Source organism: Pholis gunnellus (assembly GCF_910591455.1).
Source record: "Pholis gunnellus genome assembly, chromosome: 6".
In the NCBI taxonomy this organism is placed as follows: Eukaryota; Metazoa; Chordata; class Actinopteri; order Perciformes; family Pholidae; genus Pholis; species Pholis gunnellus.
The window spans coordinates 26,815,497-26,832,784 of record NC_136532.1 but is presented as its reverse complement, the minus strand read 5'-3'; the positions used below and the strand labels follow the sequence as shown (position 1 = coordinate 26,832,784).

The following is a 17,288-nucleotide window of genomic DNA, read 5'->3' as shown; positions in this document are numbered from 1 at the left end:
TGTCAATAACACATGGGATTAACTGACAACAAAACCAGACTCATCCTTTAAAAGAGATTCCAGAGTAATCCCAAATTATTTCAGGTATTTGGGATTTTTACCTCCAATTCTGTCTCTTTTTTTGGTGAAGTCAAACAAACAAAATCTGTGTTTCATTTACTGACATAATCACACATTGTAAATTGTCTTGTTTAAACTTTGATACACATACATACTAGCTAAGTAGCTAATAAGCTACTTTTATAAACACAAAATCAGACAAAATAATCCGTTTTATGTCAAAACTGACAAAAGAGTAAGTCTGTTCAAATCTGTCAGAAACAAGGCTCCTGAGCTGCAGACCTCCAATATGGCTGCCAGAGGATGTGTTGCATTACCCAAAAGCCCTCGGAGTTGTAGTACATCAGTACACAGTATCAATGCTGCACCCACAGCATGTTGATTAAGTGCAACAGTGCACCTTTCCCTCCACCCTGTCAGCTCCTAGACGTCGGTGCTGATGCTGTGGGTGACCACCTGCTTCATGGTGACGGAGCGGATGAGGTTGAGCTTCTCGTAGAAGCTGGCCAGGTCCACGGGCAGCTCCAGGTCCTGCTGCTGCACAGTCCTGTAGCTGATCCTGCGGCCGCCGTTGCACAGCCTCTCCGGGTGCTGCAGGTAGAAGGGCAGTGAGCAGCGGGCACAGGACGGGCAGAAGGCGTGCGAGCGCTGGCACCTGCGCGGCGGCGGTGGTGGCGTGGAGGAGTAGCTGGCAGGCCCGTTGGCCTCGGTGAGGAAGGTGGGGGGGTAGTTGTCCGGTTCCTCGAAGTAGCGCTGCGGCGTCGGAGGGCTAGGTGGAGCGGACAGAGCCAGGGGCCGGGACGGAGACATGGTGTCGAGCTCTGGTTCCTCCTCTTCCCCCTTCTCAGACTCCTCCCTCTTACAGCAGTAATACTGGAGCGGTAAAATAACAGGAAGAGAGCTTAATGGTTACCATTTTTCTTAATGTTAACAACAATATGGATATTTGCAATATATCGGCAATATGGCAAACACTTGACTTTCACCCAGAAGACCGGTGTTCGTGTCCCGTGTATAACCAAAAGTCGACCCGTCCCATCCACTAGGGGTCTGTGTCCTGTCTGCTCTCGACTCTCTCTTTCAGGATGTTGATCGGCAGCTAACGAGCCACACCTGAGCCTGCTGGAAGTGGCCAGCTACAAAGATGCACCACCTGAACATGGCGGTGTGCCTCCCCTCTCCGACTCTGCTGGGCTGACACGGCTGCTGCTTCGTTCAATCTAACGATTGATTCTTTCTTTCTTTGTTTGTTTTAGTTTAAGTTTGGTTATTAGTTCGTTGAATAAATGTCTATTTATTACTTTTATCACACGTCTTGTCTCCCTTATGTTGCAGCCTTTGAGCCAGGTTGTAGGTGGCTTCAGTTCTTTTAATCTAAACCATGTCTTTCCTTCTCTAAACCTAACCAACTAGTTTTGTTGCCTGAACACAATTATCTTTCTTAGTGGTGGAGGCAGGAGGGGATGTAGATCCAACAAACCGCGATCTTTCAGGCAGGAAACCGCAGTTCGTTCCCCGTGTGGAAACGAGAAGTCAACGTTGATGTTTTTGTAACAGCACTTCCCCAGTCATTTTAACCCAAACGTGAATCTATTCCTAAACCTAACCAAGTACGTTTGTTTCCTAAAACTAACCGACTTGTTTCCTACGAAGACAGCAGTGTATTTAGAAAAGACTGTATTTATGTAACGAGCGGAAATTGACACACGTTGCTGGATTTTTGTAGGAAAACACACAAAAAATGAGGAGTACCTTTTCTAAAGATGTCATACAAACCGTTGTATGAGGATCCGTCTATTGGATGAATTCACGTTCACACATTCATGTTCCACTCAGGATGAACTGTATTAACTTTTCCTCTCGTGCCACCATCAGATCCAATATTTTGATTTTCAACCAAATACCTTAAAAACTAATGAAATTCCCGTCAGCCTCAGCTGAAACGTTAGCATGCTAACACATTGAACTAGGATGGCAAAATTACACATGCTTAACATCAGCATGTTAGCATTTAGCTCAAAGCACCGCCGGGTCTACGCAGCATCTCTGTAGACTCTTTGTAGACTTTGTAGACTCAGTTTCATTGTACTTGGATTATTTCTTGTTTCAGTCGGGTGTCTTTTAGAACATCAATTAATGCAAGAATGAAAACGGTCCTACCTGTAACCTACATAAACACAGTACAGCGACGATGGTCAGTAAGATGACTGTAGCCAGAATTCCTCCTGCGATGACCACTGTCCCGGCTGACATTCGAAATCCTCTCCATCAACAGCCTGCAGGGAGGAGGAAGAGGAGGAGAGGGACGAAGACGGAAGAGAACAAGAAAAGAGTAGAAATGTGGAATGAGATGAAAGTGGAAGGAGAAATGATGTTGCTATAAAGTTTTACGAGCTCCAAAATGTTGAAACTGTTTTCTCTTGCCAGCAGCAATTACTGAAAATACTGCTGATGGACTTTTATTACGACTTAGCGCGGTACATCAAGCCGAGTCACAAGAATGAAGTTACAGTAGGCCAAGTGCAAATATTAGCAGGTCTGACTCTGATGGTGGAGAATGTGACTGATACTCTCAGTGACGTCAGCAGCAGGAAACATCTTACTGATGGTTAAATAACAAAAGCAGATTTATGGATTCTTCCCCGCTATGAACATCAACAATATAGACATCTCTGGAAAGTGTAATGTGCACTGATTCGGGATCTCTGTGTGTTTAGATTTGCATGAGTTTGTGTCAATGTGGTTCAAAGTTATAAACGAAGAGAAAAACTCCAGCCTGGCCTCGAGGTTCAGACGTTTATGTAACGAGATGAGCAACTAAATGAGCCTCTAGTTTCTGGTTAGCATTTCATGGGCACACTGCATTCCATTAAACGTTTTGCATTTTGTAGTCCGAGGCGTTCAGCTGAGTGCTCCCAAAGCAACCTGACAATTAGACAATACGGCAGCAAACAGAGCGCAAACCTCCGCTAACACCGAAGCACCGCAGCCTCCAGGACCGTTAACGACGCCTCATTGTTCGTCTTGCTGCACGTTATGGTTCAGAACATGATAATAGTCTGGTGGCTGGAAGCTTTACTCGACACCTTCCCCAGTGTGGGATCAGCTCGGGCGAAAAGAGAGACGTGACTACGACAAAAAGACAGACGGACGGGGAAAAACAAAAATACTTTCTAGATTAAAAGGTAATAAGTTTCCAAAAAACATCAGCATTCATTTTTTTAAGTGTTAAACAGAAGGAGACGTAACACAAGCAATTACTTCAGTTTTCTCTTCCTGTGTGAACAAGTCAAGAAGTCTTTTTATAATCCCTTTGAAATTACACTAGCTGGAGAGAGAGAATATGCATTTTAAAATTCCCTTTCCCTTCATGTTTTATGCAATAAATGTGGTATTAAGTGTCCATTAGCAAGTGTAAAGAGAATCCAAACAAAAGGGACGGCAGCAAAGTTCCTCCACCTTTAATGTGGCGACAGATGGAAACCAGTTCCCCCTCCAGGCTTCTGCTCGACTCATCAAATGTCCTCCTGAAGAGTGAAATCACTCATCCCTGATGTTAGAGCAGCATTATGAATTTAAATTATGAATCGCTAATATTCTGCTTTCCCTCATGTTTTATACAATAAACCCGGAACCAGGGCAGCATTTAAAACAATGCGCACTGATGAATAGTAGAAACACCAGCAGGCAGATGTGAAGAGATGTGACTGAAGTGAAGTCATCACCATCATCATCATCATCATCATCATCATCATCATCATCTCATTCACTCTGCGTCCTGTGTGGCTGTGACGAGGGTCGGCAGTAGTGCGTCAAGCTGTGATGCGTGAGGAGCTTCAGCCGAGAGGAGACAAGCGGAACAGATAACAAACAGTCGAACCAGATGTGTTGGTTTTGTGAAATAAAGAGAGTTTTGTGAAAAAAAAGGAAAGATCCTTGTTATAACGAGCATACGTTGAGCATTTAGTATTCCAACTAATCCGACAACACATGAATGCAGCAAAAATGCATTAAAGCGAAACATAATGTGTAGAAATAAACTAAATTTGTGTATTTGTGTATTGATACAGAGTGTATATATATATATATATATTTTTTTTTTAATGATAATGTATCGATAAAAAAGTCCTCTAAATTGCCTCAAATCCCTGTATGTGTGTGTGTGTGTATGTGTGTGTGTGTGTGTGTGTGTGTGTGTGTGTGTGTGTCAAACAACCTCCTCCTCCGCTCCTGTAACTCTAGAGGTTGCTGCCTGTGGCCTTCTAAGCTAAGGCCAGTGACCTCCTGTCACATGATCCGACCAAAATCACAACATGGCGTCTCACAAGCAAGTGGTTGTATGCTGTAGATGTGATCCCGAATCATTCCTGCCGACACATGATGGATGTAGCAGTGTAGTGCCCATGATTTACGAAGAGGTGACGAGAACGTGTCCAAACATGGCTCCCCCTGCAGAGAGAGAGGGAGCGGCCCTGACGCGCGATGTAAGACGGCTAAACCATCGAATCTAATGTTACGATTACGTCTAATGTTACGATTACGTTCATATAACTTCTTATGGCAAGTGCATTTCAGTTCAGTGTGACTATGTGCAATGCCTTTTCAAGTAGTTTTGATGCAATTTGTCCGCTAAGTTATCAATATATTATGTGCGTATTAGACTATCCAGGTGATATACAGCAAGTTGTAATTTTAGCGTTATTTGTAAATTTCATAAAGAAGTATTGCAATTTATTGCAATATGTATCGTATCGTTACGTATACGCACATTGTATCATGACACGTGTACCGCAATACATAGACCTAATATATATAAATATACTTTTTTATTATTATTATAATGACTTCTATTTGATCTATTCACCACCTTCTTGAACGATAACTTGAAGTTAGTGTTTGCCGTTCAAAATCTTCAATGTTATCCTTTTACTTTGTTATTATCATCTATAGTAAATATTTGCATAAGAACACACATATATATTTATATAATATATATATAATAACACATTTATATGGTTGCACCTGCTTAGACCTCCAGCAACAGGTGCCAGCTCCTTCTCATTGTCTTTCTCTCACATATTAGAAATCACATTCAGTCACAATGATCCACCTGAACTCTCAGCATCACTGCGGCGAGCTGCCCCTCTCATCAGCACCACGACGGTCAATTCATCACTGGCTATTGCAATGGGTTTCCATAGTGACGGAGCCCTGGGCATCAGCAACCTCGAAGGTCGGAGAGTCGATTACACCGACACAGCCAGTCAGCACCACACACACATCACCAGACACTCACTCACTCAAAGGTCAGCATCCAACCATCATTCATCCATCCATCCATCCGTCATCCATGCATCATTCATCCATCCACCATTCATCCATTATCAGTCAATCCATCCATCCATCTATTCATCACCATCCGTCATCCATCGACCATGCATCCATTCATCAATCCATCCATCCATCATTCATCTATCAATCCATCAACCCATTCAGCCATCGACCATCCATCAAACCATCATCCATCCATCCGTACATCAACCATCCATCCATCAAACCATCATCCATCCGTACATTGACCATCTGTCCATCATCCACCCATCCATCATCCAAAATCCATCCATCCATTATACATACTTTATATCCATCCATCGAGCATGTGTTCATCATCCATTCATCCATCAACCATGCAGCCATCATCCATCCATCCATTATACATCTATCCATCCATTGACCATGCATTCATGGTCATGCATTTATGCATTTCATGACATTGTTATCTAGATTAATGTAACTTTTGTCCTTTAATACTTGCAGCCCTAACGCCTCTTATCCAAAACATGTGGCAGTATATCACTCCAAATGTCCTCAGTCACAGGAGTATTATATTATATATGAGGTGACTTTAAATTCAATATTGAGTCAGGGCCAGAGCAACCATTAAGAAAACTGAGGTCATATGAAAGTCAAATTCGAATAATATGGCTACTTGAAGGCCAATAAATAATTAAACTAGTATGTCTTCACCAGTTGTATTGCTGACAATGTGGAGACAATGTTAACCCGCCATATGGGGAAATACAGACAATCTAAACGAACAGTTAATTAATTAATCACAAATGAGAACTTTCATTTTGCGCAATGCCAACATTTTGAGAGTTCAAAGAACTTGGGAGACTCACATTCTCTGTATTTCTAAAATCCTACAAAGCTTTGTAATGAGTAAATATACACATTATACATTCATGTCATTACTGTAAAACATAAATAAATTGTTTTGATTTTTGTTTGCAATCTGGACATAACCGACATTTACAGTGTATGATGCGACTTTGACGCCTTATGTTGCTGTTTGAAACTGATCAGGTTTACACACACACACACACACACACACACACACACACACACACACACACACACACACACACACACACACACATTTAAGTGCACGGCTGTTATTGCAACACCAGTCTAAATTATGCGTTTCTATCAGCGATTAAGTTCTGAAATTATTTCCAATACAATTCTGGATTTGCGTGCGTAAAATCAGTTTTGACTGTAGACAGAATTACCTACACATTAAGGAAACCGCAACATTCAGTCTAATAAATACAACATACTCTACAATATTAAGAAATGTACTTTTAAAAATCTCTACAGTGGTTGAAAGGCTCTTTTGTGCGGACTTTACGCAGAGCCTTCCAGCGCGTTTCAGGTTACTCCATGCACAAACCTCTTAACGACCCGATTTCTGGCACTTTGTACAGTTACACCCACTTTGCTTCTTAGTCCTCCGCTCAACCACAGACACTTCCACACAAACAGCTGACTATCTTACCCATCACATTAGCATTTGGATCGTCCCATGGCGTCCTCCGCGGCACCTCCAGCTCGGGGCGCCCCGGTTTGCGGGCAGAGGTGACGAGTCGGAGGTTTGAGTTACAACTGGGGAGGTGGGGAGGAACCCAGGGCTCTCTGCTAACAGCAGCGTTTTACATCCACACACACATCCGACCTGTGAGAACGAGCAGCAGCGATTTGTCTCGGTGCGTCCTGAGAGGCAGATTTATCTCCACATGTCTTCTGTGATTTCACAACCTGCGCTTTGTTCCACAGCTGGAGACGTTTGAAGTGCGGCGGGCTTGTTGTTGAGAGAATCGGACAAAACTTTAACTGAGTGAGGAACTGTTTCCTTCTTTGTTTCCTCTATTCATTTTCCATCAGCCGTCTGATTCAGAGCGCATTGCAGACCAGTCCAAATCATTAAAATCCAAAATTCTGAAATATTTCCCCTCCAGGTCCTCGGGTTCTTTTTTTGGCTTTGGTCCCAACAAAACGTTGAAATAAGCAAACAGACGATCAACAGACACACAGGGTTTGCGCACGAGGACGAGTTATTTGGGGTTAAAGCTCTGGTCCGCTTCTAATTAATTGTCGGATGTATGTTCTGCACACCGGATCCGGTCTCATCCTGTGTGTTCATTTCCGACGAGTGGATGTGACCGTGCGTCACAGCAGCGCGCGCTGCAAAAAAAAAAAGGATGCACCCAGGTCGCTTCAAATGCATTTAGTTTGACCCTTTCATTGAACAAAGACAGATTCCTGATGGTGGTGGCATCACTTTGTTTTCGGTGGTAAAAACTAAAAATAAGTTTGACTACACTGAAAGAAATTCTCAATTTATGGACCGTCTTTCATGTTTAAGGAAATTAACATTTTAGCCCGAGATTCTTCTCCTTCATTTCTTCTTCGTCGCCTTCTTCATCATCTGTCACCTTTAGCAGCTCTCCTTCAGGCCAGAGAATCATGTTCAAAAGATCTGATCTCGGATCCCAAGCTGTGTGCACATTCTTGTGCATCAAAGGGAGATTCAACATGTTCATCATTAATCAGTGGCGTTATTGAGGATTTGATCAGGAGTTGGACACCACCATCTGCTGTAGCTTTAGATGTAAACAGTCACAATAGAAAACCAGAGGACTGCAATCTGCAAGGCTAAATTAGGCCAGAACAAATAGTGCACTAAAGCAGCGCATCATCCCTCACCGGCTTCCCAAATGCATCGTAATGAAAAGCTGAAGGTTACTGCTGATCAAACCTCAGGTCTCTGTAGTAGTGGGCAAACAGGTTCCTATTGCAAATGCATTACAGACACACATTTGATTGTGAGGAATTTTAATTAAATCGTGGAATATTTCACGTCAGACTTTCCAGACTCTTTTTCTGTATCTGCTGTTAAGAAGAACCCTCTGACTGGACAAACTCTGAATCAATGCAATGAGTGCTGGCTGACTGTTGAGTCCCTCTGTCTCCTCCATCGCTCCACTTTGAGCAGCACCCAGAAAAAAAAGAAAAGTTTAAAGGGAGGCCGAGAAAGAAAAGACTTTACTAAGTGAATTATTTAAAGGAGCAGGCTGAGATTCCACCGTATTGTACCGACAGGAGCGTGTAATATTAATGAGAGGAGACGTTAGAGGTTATTTCTCCTCTTTTTCCTGCTGCGCTTCAACTCTTTGGCATCCAGCCGCTCCCACACCAAGCTGCTGCTGCGAGTTGCAAAAAGCTGATCTTTTTTAGGTTAAAACAGCAGAACTTCACCAGAACGTTTGAACGCTGCGACTTTAATTAGATCTTAGCGAGAAGATAAGAGTCAGCTTCACTGCTGGAGAAAGTTCACCTCGCTCCGCAAGTCTGGAAGAAGTCTGGAACAGACAATATCGGACGAAGAGCAGCTGTTAAAAGAGAAATCCACCTCCTGTAACATCTCACACTCATGATGTTTTATTTATTTTTAAAAGTATCAAAAACTGACGCAGCAGAACCAGATACATGGGATATTCTGGGATATGATATGATATTTTTTCTGATTTCAAACTTTTCATCTCAAATAATAAAATCAAGACCGTTAGTTCCATTTTAAATGTAAATTCAAAGAGTGGAGGCTGTGGTTTGCGTATTATTCAAGTGATAAATGGATATACAGATGAATCAGCAGCTCTGTGTTCTCTTCATCACCCCTCCTCCTCCTCCTCCTCTCTCTGCCCGTCCAATGACATCGCTCAATGAGACAAACAGGGTCTCAGTGTAAGTCATGCACTTAGCATTGATTCCCACTGCAGGCCGATGGATTAGCTTACAGTGAGGACGGTCTACACCTGGCAAGGTCAGATAACAGGTCAGCACAGGCGAGGCAGAGTCCGATACAGACGATGCATTCACTGTCCGACGGAGCTTCTACAGTGAGGAGCGACAACAGCTTTGTAATAAATCACACCCTTCTCCAAAAGAAACTGAAGGAGAGTCTTTAGTAGAAAAAGGTTGACGGAGTTTTCAGCTGCATATGCAGTTAAAAAACGACTTCTGTCCAGCAGTGAAATGAGAAGCTCAACCAGTGGTGCTAAGCCTTCTCTGCTGGCCTAAGAATCACAAAGTTAGAGCTACTTTATAATTTGATAATTTTTTTTTAAACATGTATTGTCATTTTTTTCCCCATTAGCTTATTTTCTCATTGCACAGCTCCTGTGTTCCTCTGATGCTCTGCTTCCAGCACAGCTTGTTTTAAGGAGAGCTTTTATCCAATCGGATTCAGCCCCTATGTCTCTATGTCTCTATGTAAGGAGAGAGGCCCTCTAGAGAGCCTTGGCAGTTTAAGTGAATGGGGACGTTATTGTTTGTCATAGTCTTCAACCAATCAGTCATGAACATTTTAGAAAACCACCACCATAAAACCACAACACGTTGTCAAACACCGGCCTTCTGGTTAAAGTCCTGTTTGTTTGACTCCTCCCCTCCCGCCAAACAATAGTCGTCTTTTTGGATATTAAAAAGTACGTCACTTGTTTTGACTGTTGCTTAGTCACGTGGATGCATTTAATTAGTGTATCCACCACAAATAAGGCTCCTAATTGACTTTCAATTGGCATTATTTTTCTACTGAGCGACACACAAAATAACCTCAACATCTTGTGTCCCTGTACACAAAACCAATGGATCGCATTTCCTGACTATTTCACGAACTGCCATGATACTGGGCTGGAATACTGCTCTGTTAACTGTGACAATCTGTCCAAATAAAAAAGCTGTAGTCTGCTGGTTAGCTACTGAATTTCTCTTGAAAAAGCACAGACTTGATTAATGTCTGGGTTTTAAATCTACAGGTTGTTTGGATCAAAACTGAATTCATCAGTCAGAGCAGAACGAGGCCTAATTTATTCGCCCGGCTGAACCGTTGGAGGTCAGTTTCAGCAGCACCAGGGTTTCTCCTCCTCTTTAGTCTCCTTTCCTTTCTGCTTTGCTTCCTCTTTCTGCATCCTCCGGCATTTGTTCCACGCCGCTTCATCAGCCTGACTGGCACAGAGGAGCCGCAGAATCCTTAATGTGACACGTCGTCACGATACCCACCAGATGCCATCGTTCCTCCTCGTGTATCGCTCACATCCTGACGAGCCCCGTGTTCAACGCACCGCCTCGCTCTGACTGATCTGAGCTCTTGTTCTCTCAGTCAGAACATCAACCATGAACACGGCCGCCAGCGGGCCGACGGGATGTTTCCACCTCCCTCCGGCTGTTTACAGCTGCAGCGCCAGCACAGCAAGCTGAAGCATCACTGAAACATTTATACAACTGAGAAACCCGACTTATCATCAAACAGTTGGGAATGTAAAGTTTTAATTATTAGGGTTTCTATACTTTTATGCGGTGATGCTCGTAGACGGGCTGTCAAAGTATGTGATGTGCTGCTGACTGTTCATGGAATAGTCAAGTAACGCAATCTAATGAAGCTCCAGCGTAACTCCAGTCAGGTAGAATATACTCTTGTATGCTCAGGCTTGTAGATTATTTCTTATACATCTGCCAATCACACTCCCCACACACAGGCACTCTCATTATTTCCTTGCTCTCATTGTTCGAGGCTGTCAATCATGATGTCAGCTGTTTAGATCAGCTGGTCTCTTCTATCCAATAGCACAATAAAACAATGACATCGTTGGCCTATCATTTTGCTGCCGTCTCTTTTTAAATATGATCGTCTCTCTACCTTCAGTACGTTCATGCTACTGTTACGCACCCCTCCACCTCCCCATCTCTACCCAATCTTCACAGATCCATCAGATCCATCAACTCATTCTATCAGCCACCACCAGTGTGTGTGGACTCCACCGGGGGGTGTTTATCTCGCTGCTGCTCAGGGCAGACGCCGCTCCATTACAAATCTCCCCGTAGAGTCCAAGAGCCAAAGACTCTGTCAAGACTTTATCATCACATATCATCCGTTAATAATAAACGATTATCTTTTCCTCCTCTGACTTGTCTCTCCTGATTGAACTGGTTTGGTGTTGAGGGACACAATTGTCTGAGATGTTTTCTGTGTCGCTGAGGACAAAGATAATGCTGATGGCATTCAGACAGTCAGAGCAAGTGACGTACTTCATAATATCAAGAAAGACGACTATTGGTGGGCGGGAGGAGAAGAATCCAACTAACAGGACTTACAACTGGAAAGCTGGAGTTCAACACCGCATTGTGGTTTTATGGTGTTGGTTTTGTTGCCTAAACCTCACAGTTGGTGTTGTTACTAAACATAAGTGTTTTTTTCTTAACCTAACTCTTGTTTTGACGTAATGTCATCCTGAAGCATAAAATGTGTGTCCCTGTACATAAATCCAATAAATTGCATTTTGTGACTATTTCCCAAATCAGATTTTATTGAAGATCAACACTTGGACGGTGGGAAATTATTTGTTTTGAGGAAAACTCTTCTCATATATGAGACCGATATTTTGTCTGTCAAATGTGTCTGTTGCTGCAGGGAGGCACCGCCGCAGAGACCGGGGTTCTCTCCCGTAATTACAGCAATAACCGTTTATGCTTGATCCATCAGAAGAGATAGTCGAGGATAAAAAGTGCGGCTCGATACGCCTCGATAGACGACTAAACTCTCTATTGATTGGTGTCGCTGCAGGGCTGAAGTCCTGGACGCTGGGGAGCCATAAAACTCTTTGAGGAGACTTCACTTCAGTCAGAGAGATTCAGAAGCTGATGAGCTGCCAGGCTCCTTCAAACACATAAAGACCATCGCTGCTGGAATCTAAACTTTCCTTCCCTTCAGTCGGCCTGTTTGTGTATTTTACTGAAGTTTACTGTGATTCCAATGAAAAGTTCACATCCATAGGATCATTTTCAGACGCAGCTGCAGCTTAAGACTCCAAAAGGCATCCATTAGTTTTCCCAAGATAACAATGAAATCATTACACAATCACATGACATCAAACTGAAATATTGTCACACAAAGTATACGTTTCTATACAAGACGCACAGAATCAGTTCAGAAATAGATGAAAACGCGACAACAGATGTTTTGCAATGCGGTCCATTCAAAGTGATAGTGAAGCACAGGACAGAATAAACAGCAGATTCACACGGAGCCTTTCAGTGAATCAGAGAGACATGAAGCATAAAGTACAACAGGCTCATTAAAAGTGACTTTATCAGAGATGACTTCTCCAGCTTCTAGCATTGAGTCTCAGTGAAGTCAGTCCTGACAAACTGAATCACAGCTTCACTGTCTGTCCCTGTAAATCATGGGGACAAAGATTCTCTGTGAAACTGTGACAGAAACTATGAATTTAATCGTCTTTATTATTCCGGTAAAGTATTTTCTTTCTTTAGTTTTCACATTTATAGTTCGTGGTTCTTCCCCGTTGAATTTGTCTTTAACCAATGCCGGTTACACCATGAAGAGGTTTACTAATGCTGGTAGTTAAATGTCATTAAGAGGAGCAGAATTAAACATATTTCACTAGAATCTAAAGGTGTGTGCAGAATGAGGCACGTTTCACCTCTACTACTGGGTCCATACAATCATAACTCATGAGTTATTAAAAATAATTACGAACTAACAGAAGGATAAGAATACGCAAAATACAACCAAAATTCTGAGAGCCGGTCCAAGTTGCACCGCTGTCTTGTAATGTTCTGGTGTCGGCCTGTGCTTCACGTTAGCCACCTGTTTCTTCCCTGAGACGCTAACCTGTCCGTCTACGTTTTGATGGAAACGAGAAAAACTAATCGTGTTTCGTCCTCGTCGTCACCACGTGACTTGGCCGGGAGGAGAGCCTCACAGGAATACTTCACCCCAACGACGATCGTTCTCCTCGTGTTGCCTTGAATTCTTGAAGAAAACGTAGTTTTTTTTTCTCATGCCTCCACGGGGAGCACGCATTAAAACGCTCCATTAACGAGTCATCGTCTGTGTTATTCTTCACTAAAGACACTTTTGAGTTCTCTCTTCTTCTAGTCAGGACAGTTCTGGTCCATAGACGTGCAGGACTTTTATATCGCAGTGAAAAAACGAGGCCACAGAGAGAAAAATGATCGAAAAGACGCTCAGAAACTGCTTTGGGGTTCGAAGGGTTAACGCCTCAGTTTGGAGTCGATATCAGGAAGCTACTAAAAGTCCAGATTGGACAAACTGATGCAGCAGCTCTCTGCGACCGCAGATGTCGTCTGAACTTCTCTGAGTGTCTCGTCCAGCTGTGTGCACGTCAGAGCAGACTGTCAGCTTACAGGTGTCTACTGTTTCACCTCTTATTTAGTCTAGGGATTCCAGCGTGAGAGGGGAGGCGGCTTTATTATCCTTTCATCAGCCTGCAGGTTGTCTGTGAAAGGTCGGACTCCCGGACGGCGTCTGGCTGCGGCGTGAAGGCCCTCGGTGTTGTGGTGAGCTACGAGGCTTAGCTGGTTCTCCTTAAAACGCTGCGGGGTGAGGAGAAATACCGTGTTAGCGTGATCCGCCGAATTAGCCCTCCCACCAAAACCCCAATGTTTATAAAACATATAGAGTTATCCTCATGTTACCGACCCGTGATGTCTCTTTGCGTCATCGGCCGGGCCGGGCAGCAGAGGTCGCAGTCTGGATCCATTCAAACCTGATCCTGATCCCAATCGCTGCACAAACAGGCCCCGGTCTTCAGACAAAACACAGGAAAGGACCTGTTTTCCTCTTCAGACACAAGCTTCTGTTCTTACTTTGTTTGACTTTTGTCTCCAGTGGGTTTAAGGTGTGTAATGTGATTTTAAAACGACTCGTAAAGCTTCTCTTCAGGCTGTCGGCTCTGTCGCCATTCAGCTGACGGCTCAGGCTTTGGAGCAGTTCAACAAGTTTTTTGTAAAGTTCTTGTCAAATCTTGAGATAATTTAATATTAAAGCTGTAATTCTTTATACATTCTTTTGGTATTGCTAAAGAAATGTTTGAACCACATAACGAGTCTTTCAGTAGTTACCCACCAAAAAATATGAAAGGTTTCTTCATTAACTCGGCTCTAAACAAGTCCAAACAAAGTTTCACGGACATTTAAAAAAAATAAATCTCACTTTATTATTTTCCTCAATTATATTTTTTCAAATTAGGTTTTAAGTATTTTTTTTTAATGATAAATTCAATGTCCTGCAGTCCTCTCAAGTCATTTTATTTATAACCTGAGAAAAATGAATGTACTGTAATTTTTAGATATGCCACAAAAGTAAATCGTGTGCAATCCACGAAATCATGAAAGTATGACGACCACAAACAAACTCGGTGCTGACCACCTCTCCAACACTGGTGTGCATGCCCTCCCTCTCCCTCCCTCCCTCCCTCTCTCACCCTCTCACCCTATTTTGCCTCCATAACTCGTCTTCTTTCAGACTCGTGAAAAGAAAACTTTTATTTTATTACTTTGTCTGTTTTTGTCTGTAGATTTCTCCTAAATCCACCAAAAGTTACCATTAGACAAAAGCCTCATCTAGCATATATTTAAACATAACATTTCAGACAACTTGTAATACAATAAATAATCATGTTAATGTCAGTAATGAACTGGTGACGTTTCATGGTGGTATCTATTAGTCATTTTTCCTTTTACTGGAAGTATCACAGAAACATCACATGTCGTGTAATTCTCTCCGTCCAGGCCAGAACAACATATCACAGATCCCCCCTCCTGCAGTGCCAACAGCATTATTAATAATGAATCACAAAGATCTCTATTTGATGCTTTGGTCCTCTCTCCGACGCTCTGACCCCACTTTGAGAAAAAGAAAAAAGGCTTTTTCAGAGAATATTCTCGCTCGTCTCCACTGAAGCGCGCGGAGAGCATCTCTGTTCGAAGAGGCTTTTATTGGACGTGAGAGCACCTGACCGTCCTCGATCTCCCGACGACATCTCAGCAAACGCTGCTGGAGACGCATTCAGATATCAGAGGCCGGGGCGATGGCTTCTTCTGCGCCAACGGAGTCTCTTCAGGTTCATTTGTTTTTAGAGAGAAGGTGGTGGTAAAAAGATGATGAGGTGCCATGTTATGCAACAATCTAACAGGATAAACCCAACTTTGCTCTGATGCATTTTATTTATTCATTAGGATTAAAAAAGCATCTCAACAAGCATAGATGTCATCATGTGCACCTGCAGGAGTAACGAGCACAGGTGAGGACACACTAAATAAATTCAACTCATGACGCCTCATCAGCTTGTGTGTTTCTATGGGCTGTGAGCACTTCGAGCAAATAAGGATTTGACTATCTCAGATTGTTTAATTCAAACAATAACCCTAAAGAACAGAAGAAAACTAAATATGGTGGTAACCTGGTAGACTACCTGGTCCACAAAAAAACTACATTACCTCCACCAAGGAGGTTATGTTTTCGGTTTGGTTTGTCTGTCTGTCTGTCAGCAGGATTCCAGAGAAACTACTGCCTCGATTTTCATGAATCTTGGTAGAAGGTTGTAGCATGAGCCAAAGAAGAATCCATTCGATTTTGGAGTGGATCCGAATGACAGAGCGGAAACAAGCAGTATTTCTTTCAGTTATGGAAACGGCCTCATGGATTCTAGTTTTGTATGTCTTTGATGTGATTATAGATGCAGTATTTCTATGTTGAACTTAAAGACTTAAGTGTCCACACCTGGTTAATCCTTACCTCTGCAGGTATATATATATATTAATATATACAGTAGCTAATATCGAGTAGCTTTTCCCCCTTTTGGTCTGTGAGCTGATGACAGTAAACGTAAACTTTTTTAATATCCTGAGAAACTTCCATCCGTTTCCAGTCGAGGTCAATATATTCCAAATATGACATGCTGGGGAAACGCGTGGAAAGTGAACACTATCACTGTGCCCTTTAGCAAGGCACTCCTTCAGCTGCTGCGGTGGAGCTTCACACGCACCAGCAGGAGCAGACAGGCTGTACTGGGAATGCTCGAAAGAGTTTTCTGTGAATAAATGAAGGTTAAAAGCTTTGTCACAGTTAAGGTCAGACTATTAAGATATGCAGATGAGGTTCCAGGTGAAAAGAAAAAAAAGGAAATGAATTGTCGGATCACTTTAACAAAGTGAAGGTCAAAGAAACAACTTTCTGAACAGCAAACTCTGTGTTTCAGTACAGTTAAAGGGCCTTTCTCAACGGTTCGTATGATATCACACGAAGAGAAACACGTTTAAATTTCAACTTGCTACATGCATACAGTCATTTCAAAATAAACTTCCGTCTTCACAGGAAACAACTTAGTTTGGTTTAGAAATAGTTTGCGATATAGTTAGTTAGGTTTCGGAAAAGATCTTTGGGTCAAAGTAACCACAGAGGTGCCGTTACTTAAATACGCAAGTTACGTGACAAATAAATCAACGTTGTCGTAGGATGTGTCCTTGACCTTTGCCCCCGCAGGCTGTTCCTGTGGTGTGTGAATGAGTATGAATGTTATTTAGAGTCCTGATGAGCAGGTGGCACTTTGTATGGTAGCCGTCAGTGTATGAATGGTTGAATGGTTGAATGGTTGAATGAACATGTAGAGTTAAAGGGCTTTGAGTGGTCGGAGAACTAGAAGCGGTACACAAGTACAGTCCATTTACTTACAGGTGGTATAAATATGAAACCTTTGATGAGTCTTGAGTTTACTTTTTAATGGTCAGAGGTCTTTCTGCCAACTCTCTCTGGAAATCAAACTAGCAACCTCGTCATCCACCTCCAGGCCACCTGGTGAGTCATCCTGAGGGGAACTTTAGGCAGAGCTGTAACAAAGTTTAGTCCTACCTTTTTTCCTCCAATGACATCGAGTCTCAGCTCCCCAGCTGTCATCCTGAATGTATTCCAATAGGTCAATGAATATTCATCGGGCCTTTATTAGCATATTGCTCAGGATATTAGCATAGCCAGTGACACAAACATCAGCGGATGAATCAGAGGGCAC

The 17,288-nt window shown here is 42.7% G+C and overlaps 1 protein-coding gene across 1 annotated transcript; it reads right to left on the bottom strand.

Annotated features, from left to right (window-relative positions):
* Nucleotides 1-483: 483 nt before the first annotated feature.
* fam163b (family with sequence similarity 163 member B) lies at nt 484-2,313 on the bottom strand (the record flags this gene model as incomplete). The annotated part of the gene is made up of 2 exons (XM_079161002.1): nt 484-933; nt 2,221-2,313. The coding sequence occupies 2 exons, from the start codon at nt 2,311-2,313 to the stop codon at nt 484-486; spliced, it is 543 nt and encodes a 180-aa protein (XP_079017128.1).
* Between the last annotated feature and the right edge of the window lie 14,975 nt (nt 2,314-17,288).